Genomic DNA, 21446 nt, shown 5'->3' on the forward strand with positions numbered 1-21446 from the left:
GAGGGACCCTAGTGGGCTGGGTGGGTGAGAAACCTGTGGTCATAGGAGGAGTAAGACGGCGGGAGCACAAGGGACAGCACTCAACAGAAGCGCATAGGGCTGAGGCCAAGGAAATGGCCAAGGAACTGGCCACAGTGGAGAGGACAACACAGCACTGGGACTGCGGTCCTGTCGCTTTGCCAGCCTCAGTGGAGATCGGTCGCCTGTGTGCCTGGAGCTGACCATGTCTGCAGGTTTCCAGGCACACGGGCTGCCTGCTCAGTTCAGAAAGGGGAGGAGGGTGCTGGTGCCCTCAAAAGCCAGCCAGAGCCCACAGGGACACAAGTGATCACGCCAAACCTCTGGACCACTTTTATATTTGATGGAAGATTCTGCATTGAGAGCCGGCAGTGATGTGGCCACCAAAATAACACCTCATTCACATCTCACCCCTGGTGATGCAGGATCATCATCCCTCCTCTACAGACATGGGAACAAACAAACAGACATCAGCAAGGTCACTAAGCGTAGAGCAGAGAACCAGCACCCAGCTGCAGGGCCTGCTCCAGTAGGCTGCACTGCAAAAGCCCAAGAATAAGAGCTGACTCCTATTCTACAACGCTTGCCCAAACTTGACCTGCATAGGTGCTCAATATGGGTCTGTTAGAGTGGTACAAAAAAATGAGGTTAAATTCCCCAAGTTCTGCCCTGAAGGTGATCTAAAAATAGTTTGTCTGGGGTCACATAGCAAGAATGGATGCACTGATACGACCCCTACCTTCCCCAATTAAATAACTACTGAAGACCTACTGGTTGCCAGGTGGAGCTCATCAGATGGACAGCCAAGTCAATAGGTGACAACAACAGAGGCATTACAGGAACACAGAGCAGGGTGCCCAGTTGAGCACTTGAGAGGAAGGAGGGAGAGGACTAGTTTCTGGGCAGATGACACCTGGTATCTGACAGAGGAGAGGCACCCAAGTCCCAAGTGCTGGAGAAGCCACAGCTGAAGCAGAGACACCTGAGAGGTAACAGTGACCTCTTCCTCCAGCTATGTGTGTCAAGTCTTTGCTGTTTCAGAGAAGAGAGAAGCACAGAGTCCTTGTCCACTGGCCCAAGGCCTCCCTCTTTGAGCCTGAGTTTTAGGAACCACCTGCCATCACCTGGTGGAATATTACCAATTCCAGAGACCAACCAGTTCTGAGCAGCCAGAATCTCAAGACTGCACTGCCTAGGATTGTTGCTAGTGGCAGCTATTTAATCTTTAACTGAACTTACAGAAAATTCAAAATATAGTTTATCCGTCATACTAGCCACATTTCTAGTGTTCAATGACTTCCTGTGGCCAGTGGCCACCTTACAGGATGGTATAGATATAAAACATTTCCTCACTGTAAAAGATCAGCTGGAGTTTGCTGCTAGAGTTCCTTTGCTGTCTGTGGGCAATTTGAACTCTGACCTGAAAGCACATTCATCAGGGGGAAACGACAGAGGTTCTGTGATCATATGAGGTGTCCTCAAAAGATACTGTCAATATTTAAATCTTCAAAATTTATTACAGCTAAAGACACATTCCACTGATCCTCCTCAAAGTACTCCTCCTTACTCAGGACATTGCTCCCGTCATTCTGGCCACTATCTGAAGCAGTCTGGAAGTCTTCTTTTGGGAGTGTCTTTGTGGCTGCCTCTGGTTCCGCATCGACTGAAAAAAGTGCTTTCTGCTGAATATAAATATTACACTGTGTCTTCATCCACCTTACTCAGCACATCTGGCACCACGTGACTTCTGACTCTTCCCCAAAGTCAAATGACCGTGAAAGGGGAAATGTTTGGAATGGATTCAGAGGCAATCAGAAGAGGGCTACTAAAGACAATTAGGAAAGAGGAGCTCCAGAGCTGCTTCAGAGAGGGCAAGAAAAAAGGGATCAGTGTGTTTGAAGCAAGGGGAAGTGTTCTGAGGGGGATTCATGGCAATGTACCTTTTACTGTGATACATCTTTAAAATCTTAATATTCTCTGTGTCTTTGATCACACCTGTACAAAGTACAGACCTTGGTCTATGATCTTTTTCTCTGAAATGATAATCAGAGTTGCTTCTGGCCTCTCCACTCGGATTTGTTCCCAAGGTGATCTTGCCAGAACTCCAGCCTGAGTGAAGGCCTCCTCCTCCTCGTGCACTGGGGGCTCTACCTGCTGGCCTCCCCGCTCCACACTCTGCCTCCCTCTGCACAGAGACGCCTGCTTCTATGGCACACTCCTGCATAGTCAGCTCACAAAGAGGGATGGCTTATTTCAGCTCACAGTTTCAGAGGCTGCAGTTCAGGACTGGGTGGCCCCGTTGCTTTGGGGCCAGTGGCCAGGCAACATAACATGACAAAATTGTGCAGCAGAGTGAAACTACTCACTGCACAGTGGCCAGGAAGCAAAAGAAAGGAGGAGGAGGAGGCTTGGTTCTCACAGGGCAGCCTTCAGAGCTCCACTTAAGCTGCACAAAGACCTCGTCAGGCCCTTCCTCTTGAGATTTCTACCAACTTCCAAAGGTGCCACACTGGGGTCAAGCCTTTAATCATAGGTGCTCCGGGCAGTCCAGGCCCAAATTGTAGCATCTGAAGTCTACTCCTCTGAGGACCCTCAGTGACCAGGCCTGGCCTCAACCTGGAGGAGCTGTGCTCCTGGTATGTAACGGCTTCATGGCCTTCTCAGCAGGAAAGATGGCTGCTCCTGCCTCTAAGCTTAGCTGCCTCAGGACAGTGTGCTCCAGGGCTTGGTGTCACTTCTTGAGGTTTGATCCACATCAAACTGGCCATCTATGGTGGAGAATGAGGTCACTCCTGCATCCCACCTCCTGAAGAAGGCAACTAACACGGAGACGCCACTAACAGCAGGGCTTATCTGTGAATGGTTCTGATGGCCCTACTGTTATTTTGATCAGCCATGTAGTGGGCCTCATGTTACCCTTTCCAACAGGTCCATGAGGAAGGTAGCATGGACTCTGTGCTTCCTGATGAGGAAAATGAGGGTCACTTAGGTTAACAATTGCAAGTAGCCAATGGCGAGGCTGGAATGGGCTCACCTGACTCATGACTTTAACCTGTTTGCTGCTCCAGCCTTTGTCCACAGATAACAACTTAGAGAAGCTCCACATTTGGTACCTTCAGGAGAATGTACTATTTTTTTTTCTTTTTAGAAAATTCAGGAAATGAATATGAATTTACAAACTGTCTTTCCAATGGATGGTCTCTAGACACCTTGATGGGAAGGGATGTGGTACTTTAGAGCAACAGTTTGACTGGTACCTCTCAGCCAGCCTGGGAGGGGCCCTGGACACCACATGGCCACAACCTCGCATACCTGTCCTGACCCAGTGGGAAGAGAGAGATGACGTCACACAGTGTCCCCAAAGGAAGGGAATGTCATTCTGCTCATTTCCTATCCAGGATAACACCCCAGAGTCTAGGCAGGCAGTGGGGGTGGGTAAAGGGAGAATCAATGAAGCAGTCCATGCTTCTTCCAAAAAGAAAAAGAAAAGAAAACAACTGACCCACAGAATGTGAATGACAAAGCCTCTCAGTTCCAGGAAATCAGTTCCAAACAGAAAGCTCTGTTCAGCTTGATTCTTTTGGTTGCCATAGGGAGTTTTTAGAAATAACAAAGCCCCATGTGTCTGGAGTCAACAGAGAATCATCATAATGATTTGCACATATGCAGCATGAAAGTCTACTATGTTGAAACCGAAAATAAATTGAGTATGAGTATGAAAAGCAAAAAGCAAGGGGTCCTGAGAAGACACTGAACCAGACGCAGTGACATTCTCTTGTGAGAGCCAGCTTGTCCAGAGTGCAGGGCTCTGCCCTCCTGCCTGGGGTGTTTTAGGCTAATGACACCCTGCCATGTCCTCCTCCTGTCCTCATGGGCAAGATGCAAGGAAAGAGCTGGCATTTACTCCACACAGACTATAAAGCTTTTGCTTTATAGTATTTCATCCAGCCTTCATATCAGCCACAGGAGACAGGTTTTTTGTTCACATTTTATTCAGGAGGAAATGGGCTTCAAGGAGGGGCACTGCCTTCAGCGCCCACTCAGCTCAGTGTTAGAGCCAGGACTTCCACCCAGATTCCAGGTCTCCCATGCCATGTTCTTCCCTAGGGAATGGGGTGTCCTTGGCTTGCTCCACAGCCTGGCTCTTTAATTCCACTCAACTCCAAAGGCTGGAGTAAAACTGGGCAGACCATTGCTCTCTGAGCCTGTTTCATTTGCCAGAAGATGCTGGTCTCAATCTTGTCTGCAAGTACTTTAATTGTCTGTGGTTTTATCATTCTAAGGGGCTACTGCTGGCCTACACCAGATGATCCCCTTATTAGGCTCTTCCCTTCACAGAGAACAAGGGGACCCCAAGGAATAAGTGAAACATAGCGTACAAGTCATCTTTGCTACAGAAATGGAGGGTTTCCGCTCAGATTCCCGCCATATCTGTTGTGGACTATACTTTTCATCTGTATTTGCATCTGAAGGTGACCACTTTTTAAAAATATTGAACAGATATGAAAAAGATTTGTAAAGTATGTAAAAAAAATAATTATAAGCACTCCCCAATTAACAGTGGTTGGACTATAGAGTTTTTCATCTTTACAATGGTGTGAAAAAGACATGCATTTTGTGGGAAGCGTGCCTTGAAGTTCCCATTTTAATTTCTCCCAGGCCAGGGATACGTGATGCAATAGTCGATCATGACATGGAGTGGCCACAGAGAGCCCCGGGGCCATGGGGGAAACAGCTGGACACCCAGGGCTGCTGGGCCACTCAGCGAGAGTGTTTGGTAGTGAGGTGAATTCACTACAGTTTCAACTTAGCATACCTTCATTTCAGGAAGAGTTTATCGGGGTGTACTCCAGTGTTCTGTACAATCAAATTACACCCACTTCCCAGTTCCAAAGAACATAATCTTCACCTCTCACACTCTCATGTCCCTTCCTATCTCTACCTTGGAGAGACCACCACTGGTCTAATTTGCGTTGTTCATTTGCTTTTCTTCATACCGTACTGCATTTTAATTCAGCACTGAGGATATGGCTTCATGCCAGAATGTGTGCATGGTACGAGTGAGGCCCTGAGTTTTTTTTTTTAAGAGGAAAAAGAGAAAAACACAAAACAAAACAAAGCAGTGTAAGGTTACACATAATACAGAGCTACAAAAAAAACATAACAGTAAGAAATCACCTGTTAATAGATTACATATTATCATCTTGGAAATAGTTGCTCAAATCACAGTATCAAAGAATACAAAGTAGACATTCAAACAGAGAGACTGCAAACAGCTGTGTTCGATGATCCAAAAACATTAATATAGTCAGCTATTTAACACCCCTAAACACACTTGCTGTTATATCCGTTAGAGCTCTTTTTTTTTTCCTCCCTCTCTTTTTTACAACAAAATTTACACATTTTGGATTTTATTACTCCTTAGTTCTTATTACTTTTTTGGGAGGGAGAGAATAAAGTCAAATATGGCAAAACAAAGCTGTAAGTCAAAACCAAGGCTAGACATAGCACATGATGTAGAACAGAGTACAAGGTTATTAACAATGGTTATCAACGTTGTCTCTTGTTTCCTTAAAAGGAATTGTCTATCTCATTAGATATTATAAAGTTGGACAAAACAGTAGAGAACAAGACCAACAAATCTTAGGCATTGTGAACATTACAGGACTTCCAAAGGAGACAATAATCAAACCAGAATGGGCATCTTTGTGAATCTTATTGCCTTCAAATTAGTTGCCTATACCCTCAGACTTGCTACTATCGCACAGAATGGAACAGAGTCTAATCAGTCAAAACAAGATCGTGGGAGTATTACAGGACTTCAAAACAAGTTAATAGGAGATCGAAAAGAGTTACTATTATATATCGTAATTTTTTAAATTTTTCCCTTAATTAAAATAAGCATAAGAAATAGCTAAATAATTTTTTTAAAGAATAGTAGTTACCATAGTGTCTGTCTTTTTCCTTAAAATGTTTGGATAAAACTTCATATACTATAGCTTCAAATATTTCCATATCAAGAAGCCCAGAATAAAGCCTTTCTAATTAATAAGTAAAAATTTTATAAGGCTTCAAGGCCACATAATGGGGAATCATGATTATCACATATTTTTATATATTTGAAGCATTACTTACATTAGGGAAACTATTCGGTATTCATACATGCGAAATTGATTTATTTCACTTATGAGTATGGTCTCAAGCTGCGCCCATTTATTGATAAATATCTCAATGCGATCCTTCTTTACAGTTGAATAATACTCCATTGTATAGAAATACCACAACTTTTTTATCCATTCCTCAGTTGATAGACACTTGGGTTGTTTCCAAGATCTGGCGATTACAAATTGTGCTGCTATAAACATAGGTGCACATATATCCCTGTGGTATGATGCTTTCAGTTCTTCTGGGAATATGCCTAGAAGTGGAATAGCTGGAATAAATGGGATTTCCAATCCCAACTTTTTCAGAAACCTCCAGACAGACCTCCACAAAGGCTGTACCAGTCTATACTCCCACCAACAGTGTAGGAGAGTTCCTTTTTCCCCACAGCCTCTCCAGCATTTGTTGTTGTTGGTTTTCTTGATCCTGGCCATTCTTTCAGGAGTGAGATGGTATCTCAGTGTGGTTTTAATTTGCATTTCTCTAATGACCAATGATGATGAGCATTTTTTCATGTATTTATTTGCCATTTGCATTTCTTCATCTGAGAATTGTGTATTCATCTCAGATGCCCATTTTTGGATTGGATCTTTGAATTTTGGAGGTCTGAGTTTCTTTAATTCTTTATATGTTTTAGACAAGAGTCCCTTGTCTGAGAGAGAGTTCACTAAAATCTTTTCCCAGTTTGTGGGTTTTCTTTTCACTATGCTGGAGATTTCTTTTGACATGCAGAAACTTTTTAATAAGAAGTGGTCCCAGTTATTGATTCTGGGAAGTATTTCCCGTGCGGTTTGAGTCCTGTTCATGAATTCTCTACCTACTCCTATGTCTCCAAGGTTTCTACCCAATTTGTCTTCCAATAGATTTAGCGTTTCTGTTTTAATATTCAGATCTTTGACCCATTTAGATTTTAATTTAGTACATGGTGATAGACATGGGTCTAGCTTTAGTTTTCGGCAAATGGAGAGCCAGTTTTTCCAGCACCATTTATTAAAGAGACTGCCATTCTTCCAGTGAACCTGCTTGGCTCCTTTATCAAAGATAAGGTGGTTGAGTGTGTTTGTAGTTGTGGTTGTATCTTCTAATCTATTCCATTGATCTTCAGCTCTGTTTTGATTCCAATACCATGTTGATTTTACTACTGTTGCTTTGTAGTATAATTTCAAGTCAGGGATTGTGATACCTCCTGCCTTGCCTTTGCTGCTTAGAATTGCTTTTGCGATTCTAGGTCTCTTCTGGTTCCAGATGAAATTTAGGAGTGATTTCTCTAGATCTATAAGGTATGTTGATGGTATTGCTATTGGGATTGCATTGACTCTGTATAAGAGTTTTGGGAGAATGGCCATCTTCACAATGTTTGTTCTTCCTATCCATGAGCAAGGGATGTCTTTCCATTTTCTGAGATCATCTTCAATTTCCTTTTTCAGTGTATTATTGTTTTCACTGTATAAGTCTTTCACTTCTTTCGTAAGAATAATTCCTAAATATTTCATTTTTTTGCTTGCTAATGTGAATAGTCCAGTTTCCCTTATTTCCCTCTCTGTGATTTTGTTGTTTGTGTATAGGAATGCTATTGATTTCTGAGTATTGATTTTGTATCCAGCCACATTACTGAATTTATTTATTGTATCTAAGAGTCTTTCAATGGACCTTAGGGGGTCTTCTATGTAGAGTATCATGTCATCTGCAAACAATGACAACTTAACTTCTTCTTTTCCTATCTTTTCCCATTTTATTTCTCTTTCTTGCCTAATTGCTCTGGCTAGTACTTCCAGTACTATATTAAATAGGAGTGGTGATAAAGGACATCCTTGTCTTGTGCCTGATTTTAAAGTAAAGGCTTTCAATTTTTGGCCATTTAGTATAATGCTGGCTGTTGGTTTGTCATAAATGGCCTTTATTATATTGAGGTAAAGACCATCTATTCCAATTTTCTGTAGAGTTTTTATCATAAATAAATGTTGGACCTTATCGAAGGCTTTTTCTGCATCTATAGAAATGATCATGTGATTCTTATTTTTGGCTTTATTGATATGGTGGATTACATTTATTGATATGCATATGTTGAACCATCCTTGCATTCCTGGGATGAATCCCACTTGGTCATGGTGTATAACCTTCTTGATGATTTGCTGGATCCTATTTGCCAATATTTTATTGAGGATTTTTGCATCTGTGTTCATTAGGGAGATCGGTCTATAGTTCTCTTTTTTAGTTGGGTCTTTCTCAGGTTTTGGTACTAGAGTAATATTTGCTTCCAGGAATGACTTAGGAAGGATTGCTTCCCTTTCAATTTCATTGAATAGTTTGAGGAGTGTCGGCATTAGGTCTTCTTTGTATTTCTTGTAGAATTCTGCAGTGAATCCATCTGGGCCTGGGCTCTTCTTGGTGGGTAAGGACTTAATTACATTTTCAATTTCAGTAACCGAGATTGGGTTATTCAACAATTTTACATCCTCTTGATCTAGCTTTGGCACTTCATATGCTTCTAAGAATCTGTCTATTTCTTCTGTGTTATCAAACTTTTGAGAGTAGAGGTTTTCGAAATAGGTGTTGATGATCTTCTGTATTTCTATTGGGTCTGTAGTGACTTCTCCTTTTTCATTTCTTATTGCATGAATTTGAGCTTTTTCTTCCCTTTTTTTAATAAGGTTGGCTAGGGGCTTATCGATTTTATTTATTCTTTCAAAGAACCAACTCTTTGATTTGTTGATCCTTTGGATTGTTTTCTTAGTCTCTATTGCATTGATTTCTGCTCTGATTTTTATAATTTCCTCTCTTCTTTTGGCTTTGGGCTTGACTTGCTCTTCTTTTTCTAGCTGTTTGAGGTGTAAAATCAAGTTATTTATTTGTATTCGTTCTGTTTTCCTGATGTGGGAAGTCAGTGCAATAAATTTTCCTCTCAGGACGGCTTTCATTGCATCCCACAGATTCCGGTAAGTTGTATCTGCATTTTCATTTTCTTTTAGGTATTGTTTGATTTCTTCTTTAATTTCTTCTGTGACCCACTGATTACTCAAGAGTGTGTTATTCAGTTTCCATGTGTTTGTGGGATTTTTGCAGTATCTTTTATCGTTAATTTCTAATTTCAGAGCGCTATGATCCGATAACATGCAAGGGATGATTTCAGCTCTTTTGCACTTGTTTAAATATGTTCTGTGAGCTAATATATGGTCTATTTTAGAAAATGATCCATGTACTGCTGAGAAGAATGTGTATTCTGATGTTGTTGGGTGGAACATTCTGTATATGTCTATCAAACCCATTTGTTCACAGGTATGATTCAGTTCTGTTATTTCTTTACTCATTTTCTGTCTGGTCGATCTGTCCGTTGGTGTCAATGGCGTATTAAGGTCTCCTGTTACAATTGTGTTACTGATAATTTGAGTTTTCATTTCTGTTAATAAATGTTTTATATAACTGGGCACTCTGGAGTTTGGTGCGTATATATTTAAGATAGTTATCTCTTCCTCTTGGAGTTTTCCCCTTACGAGTATGTAGTGACCTTCTTTGTCCTTTATGGTCATTGTTGGTTTAAAGTTCACGTTGTCGGGGCTGGGGATTTAGCTCAGCGGCATAAGCACCTGCTTTGCAAGCAGGCAGTCATGAGTTCGATCCCTGGTACCGATAAAAACGAAAAAGACAAAAAATAAAAAATAAAAAAAATAAAAGTTCACGTTGTCTGCAAACAGAATGGCTACTCCTGCCTTTTTTTGGATTCCTGCTGCATGAAGAATTGTTTTCCATCCTTTGACTTTCAGTCTGTGAGTATCCTTCTGGGTTAGATGGGTTTCCTGTAAACAGCATATGGTTGGATTTTGTTTCTTGATCCATTCTGCTAGTCTGTTTCTTTTGGTTGGTGCATTGAGACCATTTACATTAATGGTTATTACTGTGAAATGTTGGTTAATTGTAGGAATCTTATCTCTTTGCTGTTGCATCTTTATCTTTCTGTTCTGTTTAATTATTTGCTTTGCTTAGTGCTTTTTTCCTTTGTGTATCTAAACTGTCTTTCAATATTTTTTGCAGGGTTGGTTTGGTGTTCATGAAGTTCTTCAGCTGTTCTTTGTCATGGAAGTATCGTATTTCACCATCTATTTTGAATGACAGTTTTGCAGGATATATCAGTCTAGGTTGGAAATCATTTTGCTTTAGGATCTGGAATACTTCACTCCGTGCTCTTCTTGACTTTATTGTTTGTGATGAGAAGTCTGCTGTGATTCTGATAGGTTTTCCTTTATAAGTGATCTGTCTTTTCTCTCTGACAGCTTTTAATAATCTATTCTTGTGTTGGATTTCTGGGATGGTGATTATTATATGTCTGGGTGTAGTTTTATTTTGGTTATGACTGTTTGGAGTTCTATATGCTTCACTGATCCTGATGTCAGTTTCTGATCTCATGCTTGGGAAGTTTTCAGCTATTGCTTCTCTAAATATCCTCTTGATATCCTTTATGTTGTCTCCTTTTTCATTAATCCCTATCATTCTTATGTTATTCTTCTTTGCATCATCTTGCAGTTGTTGAATTGTTGTTTCCTGATTCCTTGTTATTTTTAAAATATCTTTCCTTTCCTGTTCACTAGCTGCAATCCTGTCTTCAAGGTCTGAAATTCTATCTTCACTTTCATTAAGGCGGTTTTTACAACTTTCAGTGGAGTTTTTTATTTCCTGTATATCTCTGTGCATCTGCATTATGTATTCTGTTTGTTTCTTATATTGCTCATCTAGGGATTCTATCTTTTTGTTTAGTTCCTCCAATTTTTTATCTGTGTTTTCTTTAGATATATTTAGAATCTCTTTCATTTCTTTTATCATTTCTTCTTTTATCTGGGAGATTATTTCGAGTCTGAATTTCTTTAAAGCTTCCTGGAGTTGCTTGTCAACTTCAGTAGCTATTGTGTCTGATATATGAGGAGGATGGGATATCTTTTCTTCTAAATACATTCCTCCTAGGGTTTCCTGAGATGGGCTGGAGGTTTGAGGTTGTAATTTGGTCTTTCGTTTTGTCATTTTCCTATATTTCTGTGTTTCAAGTGTTATTTGATAGCCTCCTCAGGATCTGTTGAAAATCCCCTTCTATGTTTGCAGCTACTGAGACTCTGGCACCACTCTACCCCAGGCCATTGGGCCTGCAGAACTGATGGCCCTCCTCTGCTTGTTCAGAACTCCGGGGTTCCAGACAAGCTGGGCCTCAGGGACACTGTGCACCCACCTGCCCCTTGGTAGATCCACAGCTCTTGGATCGCAGCCGGGTTAGGGTACTCACCACAGGCCTCAGTGCCTCAGGAGCCTGTGATCCCTCCCTGCTTGCAGAGATATCCACAGTCCTCCAGACAAAGGAAGGGCCTTCTGCGGGCCCTCCGGATCCGCCCAGCTCCTCCTCTGCACGCAGATGGCTAGGCGGGGCTGGCCTGGGGGCGCGGGGGATAGTGTAGGCCCGCCCACCTGGTGAGCTCTGCAGACCTCCAGGTGTAGCCAGGATGGGGAGGCGGCTGTAGTGGCCTCTAACTCACTGCTCCACTTCACTGCACCCAGAAGCCTGGGGGGTCCGGAACAGTCTGAGATTTGGGCAGACTGTGCTGGCCACTCACCACAGGCCGAGGTGCCTCAGGAACCTGGGATCCCTCCCTGCTTGCAGAAATATTCACTCCTCCAGACAAAGGAAAGGGCTTCTGCAGGCACTCGGGATCCACCCAGCTCCTCCTCTGCACACCGATGGCTAGGCGCGGCTGGGCACAGGCCGAGGTGCCTCAGGAACCTGGGATCCCTCCCTGCTTGCGGAAATATTCACTCCTCCAGACAAAGGAAGGGGCTTCTGCAGGCACTCCGGGTCCGCCCAGCTCCTCCTCTCGAGGCCCTGAGTTTGATTCCCAGTTTCACAAGTGAAAAAGCCCAATGGACAGAGAATTTTCTCTAAATGGACTTCTATCACACATGGTGTTTCCCAAACCTTAGGGTTAGGGTTAGGGCTAGGGTTAGGGTTAGGAAAGAAGGGTTGAAAAGGGGGGAGGAGAATGGAAAAAGAAAACATATTATGAATAGGTAAAAATTCCCTATGTTGAACGTGATCACTGTGTTTGGCAAACATGTACTAAAAAAATGGATAAATAAGCAAAAAATTATAACATAGATAATAACAAATCTACTTCATTACATACATTAATAAGTTAATTTTTAATAATGGCAAATGTCATTTCTATTTAAAATAAAAACATTCTAACTTTCAAATAGCACACACTTCCCTTTCAGTTTTAAACATAAACACAAAACAAATTACATGGATATCTATTCTTAATTTTAACACATTACTAAAATAAGGACTCTTTTATGCTTATTTTAAATGGTAAACTATTTTAGTTAACAAAAGTCAGTGGATTTTCTCTAGGTAGGAAAATCACTGAATATCATTCCTTAGGACTGACAATTTAACCCAGGGCTTTCACACTGAGTAACATCCCCAGACAAAAATTTTTGAGGCAGGGTTTCACTGAGACACTAAATTACAGGTTGGGCTTCCATTTGACAATCGTCCTGCCTCACCCACCCAAACTAATGAGATTAGAGACATGTGCCACCACACCTAGCTCAGTTGTCTATTTAGAAGGGCACCCTCCTTTCTCTGTTCACTGACAGATTCTACAGATCACACATGTCAGTAATCAAGAGTTAAAGCCCTACTTCACAAAGCTAGAGTTAGTTTACTTACAAGTTTCAAGTTACTTTAAAAAAGAGGATTTAAATGATGGGATGGTTGTATTATAGATTTCATTTTTCAACAGAGTTTTATTTTGATCAATACTGTATTTTCCTGAAATTTTTAAAAAGCACAGTTTTCCTCCCAAATTTTTCCTTTTTAAGACGTAAAGAATTACCAAAAGCTTCTAAACTATTAAACACAACATATGACACGTTTTAAACTTTTGAATAAGTTACCAGTGTAGCTCTTTCCTGAATTTAAGACTGCGATGCCACAACGCAGGCAGTGCACAAATGTCCTACAGTACCGCTCTAGTTCCTGTATTTCCTTTCAGATAAGAATTGGGCCTGATTTGTAAGTCATCCATTAGCTTATAAGCAGCATACAAACCACACTTGTTTCACTATCTACACTCTTTTTCATTTTGCCAATAATACAGGTTCACACTCCAAAGCTAGTTCTGAAATACAGAACAAAGCTAACAGGATAAGAAAACCAGAACTACCCAAATTTCAAAACTCAGGGTTCTTCTGCAAAGATATTAGGAAAATATGAACCTAATGTTACCAAAAGAAAATCAGTTTTTTCTCTTTTATACCTCCATTAAGTAACTAAGAACATCTAATCTGACTCCTGTGGGATATAGATTTTTTAATTCATTTTTTCTCTAAAAGTAGGAATTCAAATTCCAGCTATCAGAAGGGTGTATGATTTGAAGTGAGGTGAGAAGATGTAAAACAGTGTGTAGCTTCTGATAGAGATAAAGCAAAATCACCAACCTGATACACACGCTCTCCAGGACCACAGGCCCAAGCGGGCATTGCTTAGTGAAAGGCAGAACCATCCATAACCAGCCAGAGGAAACACTCATCCTGCAGGCCACCGCTCTGCCCAACAGCTGTCATGGGCTGGAGAATCAGTAACTCAACACTCAGAAGCACTTTTCCTACTCATTTTATTTTCCTGGAGATTGTTTCATTTTTGAGAGAAATTCATAGTCTCAATGACAGTAAGGCCAAAGAAATTTTTCAGTGGAAATACATAGAAATAAATAGAATTCTATCACAAAATATTTAATTTATAAAACATAAAATCCAACCAGCATCCTAAAGAAAGCTCCTTACTCTTGGCTGTACAGTGTTTCTAAAGTCTCTGGCAGGCAAATTAAACAGATTTATTATGTAGTGAATAAAACCAAATGATGTGAAATTGTAACCAGTATTTCAGTCATGAGAACAGATGGTATATATTTCATTATTGCAAAAAAACTGGAATAATGAAAACATCAGATCAAGCAAAAAGTTTGTTTCACTAGGAAACTTTTCTGAGACTTATAACTACAACTGACAAATAACAGTAAGATATCTTTTTTATTTATATGACTATTACAAGTCTTTTCCATGGGAATAAAGCACTTATCAATGTAGCCATATAACAGCTTATAAAAAGTATCATGCCAAAAGTATAAAGCATGCCATATATAAAAAATAAATGAAATATAAATATTTTATTTATATAAATAAATTTGTGTTCATGTCCATCTGTGTTATCAATAAACCAAGAATCTGTAGTCTCCTAAAGTCCATTTCCTTAAAAGAGCGGCCCACAAAATCTATCCCCAGACCAGCAATATCAGCATCATCCAAGAACTTTTCAGAAAGGCAAATGCTAGGGTCCCAAACTAAACTTACTAACTCAGAAACTGTGGAGATGAGGGCTGAACAAGTCAAGGTTTCAGCAAGCAATAGACACTATCTGGGTGTACACTGAAGCTTCAAACCACTGCCTTTAGCATGAAAGTATAAAGAAGCAAGTCTAAAAGAAACTTGAAACCCCCAAAGAAACTCGGCACTATCGCCCCCATGACCATGGCACAGAGAGGTCTTATTTCCTGAACTCTAGCAACACAGAGCAGCATGGTTCTTGTGAGCTCCCTCTAGAGTCAGATAATCTGGGTTTGAACAGGCGTGGGTTTCCTTCTCTGCAAGACAGAGCAGCTTCCTAAAAAACTTCTTGTGAGAATTAAAGTATGGAAACTAGACGCATTAATGGTACTCAATTGCATCATTTTATTTTCAAAGTCTCATGCTATGCTGAATCAGTGTTTACTTGCTGTGTCTCACATACATCATGATGATGTGATTTTCCTTGATTTACTTGTGCTGTTTTCTTTCTCAAAAAAAAAAAAAAAAAACCAACAAACAAACCTTTCCCATTCTTTACTCTGGTCTAATGAACACTTGCTGGCTTCCTGCTGCCCACCCACTCTCCTCTTCTCCAGTGCTCAGTCATGAAGTTGGGTAAGGCTGATTTTATTCTAAGCATGACGACAGGCCCTGATATGCATACCAGCTAGCACTCCACTAGTTATAGTGGTGGGAACTTGAGTGGGAACCAGAAAAAAGTACTACTCCCTAGAGAGGAGGACAGTAAGGCCAAACAATGTTGAAGAAAACAAGACATTATGGTAGACATTGCTGATTTACTATCATCTTGAAGTCCTACCATGCTTTTGTTCTTTTTTGATTGGTTCTATCCTCTTGTGTTTTGATTTTATCATGTGATGGTATAGACAAATATTTTTAAGATAACGAAGTATTACAGTAGCCATTGTTCATGTCCTAATAGTTGGTTTTGAAGTTCTGTAATGCTTTCATTCTTTGAATGGTTTTATACTGTCTTCTTACATTTAATATTATTGCCTGTGAAGGTATACACAACTATTTCTAAGAAAAGAGACATTATGGTAGTTACTGCTGATGTCTGGTTGTCTTGTGAAGTACTGTGTTGCTTGCATTGTTTTGTTCTGTTCTTTTTGGCTTTATTCTTTAAAATAAAAAATTAAAAACAAAGTTTGCAAAACTGTAACTGTTAATTGTGTCAACAGTTCTTTTACTTGGCACTCATACAAATGAGGCTCCTCCCTTGTTTTCAGAAACGTACTATTTGTCTACACTTAATAGCTAATAATTGATAAATAGTTGAATCAGTGAATAGTTAGCTTCATACTTTAAAATTATTTGTTTGAACATTCTAAAAGTAATTTTTGACTAGTAATTCACCAAATGCCCATCAACCAAGGAATGGATAAAAAAGATGCAGTTTTGTTTTTTATATAATGGAGCATAACTCAGGCAAAAAGAAGGACAAATTTGAGACATGTGTAGCTAAATGGATGGCTCTTGAAACTATGATCATCAGTGAAATAAACTGACATTGTGTAAGTATCACATTATCTCTCTCGTGTAAGAAACAAATTATAAATAAAAACTGAAATATACAATAAATACTGTGAAATAGGAAGAACTGTTTATTAAAACTGAACAGGGAACTAGGGAAGGGGGTAAGGAAAGGAAAGAAAAAACAGGAGAGGAGGATAAAATGAAAACACAGCTCTGTAAACAGTCAGAGGACCAGGGTCTGAAAGGAGGAGATGAAAATGGGGAAAAAAGAGGGATCAAGATACATCATGTACAACTATAAATTCTCTATAATGAACGTGATTATAATGTATACCTAAATTGGACATAAACAAAATGTTTAAAAATAATTTTAATTATATTTTAGCATGAAATATAAAATGTAGTTTTTAAACACAGTGGTGTACTACTCTACTATAAACTTGAGTTGTTTGTACAAAAATGGATACACATTGAGACTTAATGTTAAGTGAAATATATCACATAAGCTTAAATATCACATGGTTTCTTTTGTATGACAACTCCAATGTATAAATAAAGAACAAACTAAAAATAGATGATTGGATGTGGGAGGTAGATCTTTTTAAAAAGTGAAAGGGGCCAGGAACATGGCTCAGTGGCACAGCACTGGCCTGGCATGCATGAGGTCATGAGTTTGATTCCCAGTACCAAAATAATAAATAAATTAAAATTAAGATGTGAAGAATACCAAAGGATGGAGAAAAAAGGGAGGGAAAAGCGAGAGAGGGGATGAAAAAGGAACTAAGATGTGTTATGCACATACACTAACTCTGAACACCAAGTGTACCACTACATGCACTAATAAAATTGAATTATAAAACTGAACTTTGAATCTCATTCTGGAAACATCAGAATGAAATGGCTGAAGGGGCAGAGATGACAAAAAATTAACCAAAGTGCTATTCTGTGGATGAAAAGGCTTTCAGATGCCCTATTCAGTTAGTGCCTCTCATTTATTATTTACAGACATGGACAAATGATTTAGTTTCTATTTATTATAATAATAATACCAAAAGAAACAAAAAGCATAAGATGCCAAGACCCATAAAGCCATCTCCATATCATCTCCATATGCTGTTGTATTTGCCTCCATGCTCCTTGAGATCTTGCTGTTATTCATTTTGGGAAAGCCAAGATTAATGCATGAACCACCCTCCTCTGCCCCATCCTCCAGGTGTTTCTTGAGCATCTGCAAATTAGGGAAGACCTGGAGGCAGCCCATGCACCTAAAGCCACTATACATGTGCTCCAGCTCTGCAGGTGCCGTGGCACTGGGATCTGCCTCTAAGGCCAGATTCTCAGGTGGCTTCTCAGCCTCTTCTCTTTCTCCTTGCAGTTCACTATCCAAGCCGCCATCACGCAGACTTAGGATACTTGTGAGGCTCATGGAAGAGAAGCTGATTTCTGGAGGGATCCCTTCCTGACAGACAACATTTCCTATTTTTATCATTTTTGCAGGAGGCTCCAAATCTTCTGTATCCTCCAAAACAGCCACACCCCTCTTCACTCTGACAGGCTTGTAGTAAACATTCAGTATTCTTTCCTTTTCAGTAGCTGCTACAGACACCGAGGGGCGACTGGCCAAGGAGGAAGGTAAATCATAGTGCGGCATGAAGAGGGAATTCTCCGTCTCCATTGGATCTTGATTTGAAAGCACCTTGTAAGATCCCGGACCTAGAACACATTGAGGTAGTATATTGGTATGTAGGAAAGAAAGCTTCAAAGTTAAGGAGATGAGCTGACCATGAGAATATCCACAGGTGGGGGAACAGGAGATATCTGTGATATTGAGAAATCTATGTGTGGCGTGTTATGTGTATACAGTTACGTCCTCTTGGTAAATGGGTGTGTGGGGCATCTTGTAGAAAAAATGCATTTATATACATATATATGTATATATGTATCGTGATATATATTTGGTGAATGTTTCTGGTACTGGCAAAAGCAAATAGGACTGAGTGTATTTTTGCAAATGTGATATTGTATGACAGCACATGTGATCCGCTGTGTGAGTGGTGAGTATTGGCAGACGCTGTAACAGCAGCCTTACATGTTACAGGGAGGGTTTTTATGTCCTCAGCACATGGAGCTCTGTGAAAGTTTGAAGCCGTGGCGGAAGATGTGGTGTTAAGGTGAGAAAAACACACAGTGAAAGAGCACAAGAGTTCTCTAGTATTTTGTCTACCATTAGCATTATGGAGTTAAAACAGGTACCATGTGAGGTGATGTGCTACTATTTTACTGATTGAGGTATTAGGGGTGAGTCTGAGAATGACTGTAAGAATGCAGGTATAAGGCCATACCTAGTAATGCTGATAGGAGCTGGGACAATGGGGAGGGAAGAGACAGTTGTAAAAAAAAAAAAAAGGTGAGAAATGTGCTTGTACTTTGTATGAACAGTATCACAAGTGAGTGTGAGCTGAGTGTGCACTGATCTGAGAGGGAGGCTCTGATCCCAACCCCTGCACATCTCCACATGGGCCACTACCTCACCCTCATCTGCCTCTGTGTCCATGTGGACATGTGTGCTGAGGAGCTTTGCCTCCTCTGCAAGGCAGATTTCCTATCTGTCCCCCACCCAGAGGAGTCAGTCTTCATCCCTCTTCCCGGAGGCCCTGCCCTGGATGTGAAGGAAAGGTGAAGTGAGTAGGGTGGGAGCCCGCTCAGCTGCACCTGTTGTCCACGCTGAGGTCACCTTTGTGTCTGCCTTACCATCCTGGTCCACAGGAAAGCGCGTGCTTGAAGAAGAAATGCAGGGCAAATGTTCTGAGGCAGACAAAGTCTCTCCTGCATCCAGACTTGAGCTTTGAATCACCTCATGTGTCTCAGAGGCATGCTCTGGAGAGTGTTCCAATTCTGGGGAGTTAGAGAAACAGGAACAACAAACATTGATACACAGCATAGACTAGGTTCTCTATCACTCCAGAGCACACATGTAATAGTTATCAGAATTCCAAATGTGGCAGGTATAACTGGAATTAGGTATCATATATATAAATATATATATTTTTGGAGATGTGTATGAAATATTGGGAACATGACAATGCTTAAAATATGATATACATTCACTAACAGTTATTACTATTACTACTACTATTGGCTCAGTTTAATGGAAATAAATTGTACAAATAAAGATATGGAGTACAGTTTTATGAAGAATTATGTAAGTCAGCTCATTTATTTTGCTGAGAGGTGGTGAGGTGAATATGGATTGATGATGGCTAGTTACATACAAAGATAAAATCATTAGATCATGTTGTGGATTGTATCTAGATGTCCCCTCCAAAGCCTCATGCAGCCACAGGTATGGAGGTCCAAAGATGGCTGCAATAGGATGTGTGAATGTAGATTAAGGGAATGAAGCCTGGATTAAGGAGGTAGATAGTGGGTGCCCCCTCCTGAGTGTGGACGAAATGAACCAACAGGTTTGCAGCCTGAGTGGAATATAAAAGGAGAGAGGAAAGGCAGGCCTGATACTGATACTGCTGTGGCTTTTGCTTGCTGCTTGCTGCTTCACTGTCTTCTACGTGCTTCCCATACAATGTAGTACTACTCAGAAATAAAGAATGATAAACTTGAGGCTTTTATAGGTAAATGGATGCAACTTGAGACCATATTCATAAGTGAAATAAATCAAACTCACATGTGTAAATACTGCATTGTCTCCCTAGTGTAAAAAAACTGAAAGAGTAATAAGATCCAAAATGTACAATAGATAGTGTGAAAATGAAAGGGAAAGAAAGTGCTCAAAAGGAAAGAACAACTGGGATGAAAGGAGAAAAAGAAGAGAAGAGATTATATGTATATAGGTGTCCATATATATGGGTGTGTATACAACATACAAGATAGATAACTATGCTACCAATCTGTCAGTTCATTAAAAAAGGTTGTACTTTCATTGATCATCTGATCATTTTTTATCCATAAATCTTATAATCTGAACCACCACTCCTAAAATGAAAATATGCAATATATGAAATAATGTTAATTTCCTATTAATTGTTTTGAAATTCTATATCATTTCTATGCATTGTTTTTAAAATAAAATATTGTTAAAAGATATATAAAATATCCTAGGCTACCATGAAGATTATAAAAGATTAAAAGGATGTGAATATTTGTATTAGAAAACAAAGCATTAAGTTGTGAATTGGTTAACATAGGTATATAGTAGTTCTGAGAATTTCAGCAAGCAAAAAGGTATTAATATACTAAAATATAGTCAACAATCAAAATTGCATTAATATAGCAAAGTATCACCTTCCTCTCCTTAATAGAGGCAAACTTTGTGCCCAACGAAGTATGATCCATGAGTAAATACTTTGTCTTCATGCAATGAAATGTATGCAGAAATGCCAGTATACACACTATCATCATATGTCACATGGATAACAGTCATAAATGCAAGGATGAGTGAAAAGACCTAGACAAAAAGTACACATTTTGCACTTCTATTTATACAAACTTAGACAAAAATCAAGATAATAAATGTAGGGTCATCTAAAGTCAGAATAAATATTACAATTTGTATAACTGGGTAAATAACAATATATTCACGTGCACGTGGGACATTGCAAGGAAGGGAGAGAAGTGGGTAGCAGTGTACAAGGGTCTGTGTAGGAATACATGGGAGAGTGCTGGCTAGGACAGTACATGGAGGTGCTGTGTTCACAGATTCAGTATCTCTTTAATGTGCCTTGAGTCAGATCTTTTGATGTTCTTTTTAAACTGGGCTTCTTTTAAGCTATCAGGGTCTTTGTGCTTTCCTGTCAGTCTACCGTGTTCCTCCCTGAGTCTTTCTCTTCCTATGTGACTCACACACTCTACCATGATTTCTTGAGCAGAACCCAATCTTACAATGATTTGAGATTCTTCAGTTCTCTCATGTATTTTCAGTTTCTTGTATCAACTGAGCATTCTTGTATCAACTGATGCTCAGAAGCACTCATCTCAGTTCTGGAATATGCCTAGACTCTACCTTCCCTTCTGCACCCTGGTCAATAGAGCCTCCATACCTGCATCCAGGAATTTGCTTCCATAGGAGAAGTCCTCCAGGGTGGAGGGAGAACTCTCTGCTGCTTGGTCATCTTGCATTAGAGCCATCTTGCATTTGGCCCTACTTTGCAGAACATCTGGAAAATCCAACTTTCCTGAGAAATTGAATGAAAATTAACAAAGACAATGTTAAGCAAATAAGGACTCTACCATTTCACATGTTCACTGATTATACATTCCCTCCATTCTCAAAGGTAAACATTATGGCTCCTATTAGTAAAATCTTAAATGTAGAGCAATGTTTATTCCATCATTACTTGTTACAGATCATTACACCTACACAGTGTGTCACT

At 40.0% G+C, this 21446-nt stretch overlaps 1 protein-coding gene across 1 annotated transcript; it reads right to left on the reverse strand.

The window, feature by feature from the left end:
• Positions 1 to 500: 500 nt before the first annotated feature.
• On the reverse strand, positions 501 to 21201 carry LOC106027742 (protein FAM170A-like). The gene is made up of 4 exons (XM_013152611.1): positions 21114 to 21201; positions 18811 to 18954; positions 17141 to 17772; positions 501 to 557 (listed from the first exon to the last, which is right to left on the reverse strand). Exons 1-4 carry the CDS (start codon positions 21199 to 21201, stop codon positions 501 to 503), a joined length of 921 nt encoding a protein of 306 aa, XP_013008065.1.
• Positions 21202 to 21446: the final 245 nt, after the last annotated feature.

The sequence above is a fragment of the Cavia porcellus genome, unplaced genomic scaffold (genome assembly GCF_034190915.1).
Source record: "Cavia porcellus strain 051 isolate PalLab524CR breed Dunkin Hartley unplaced genomic scaffold, mCavPor4.1 scaffold_23, whole genome shotgun sequence".
NCBI lineage: Eukaryota > Metazoa > Chordata > Mammalia > Rodentia > Caviidae > Cavia > Cavia porcellus.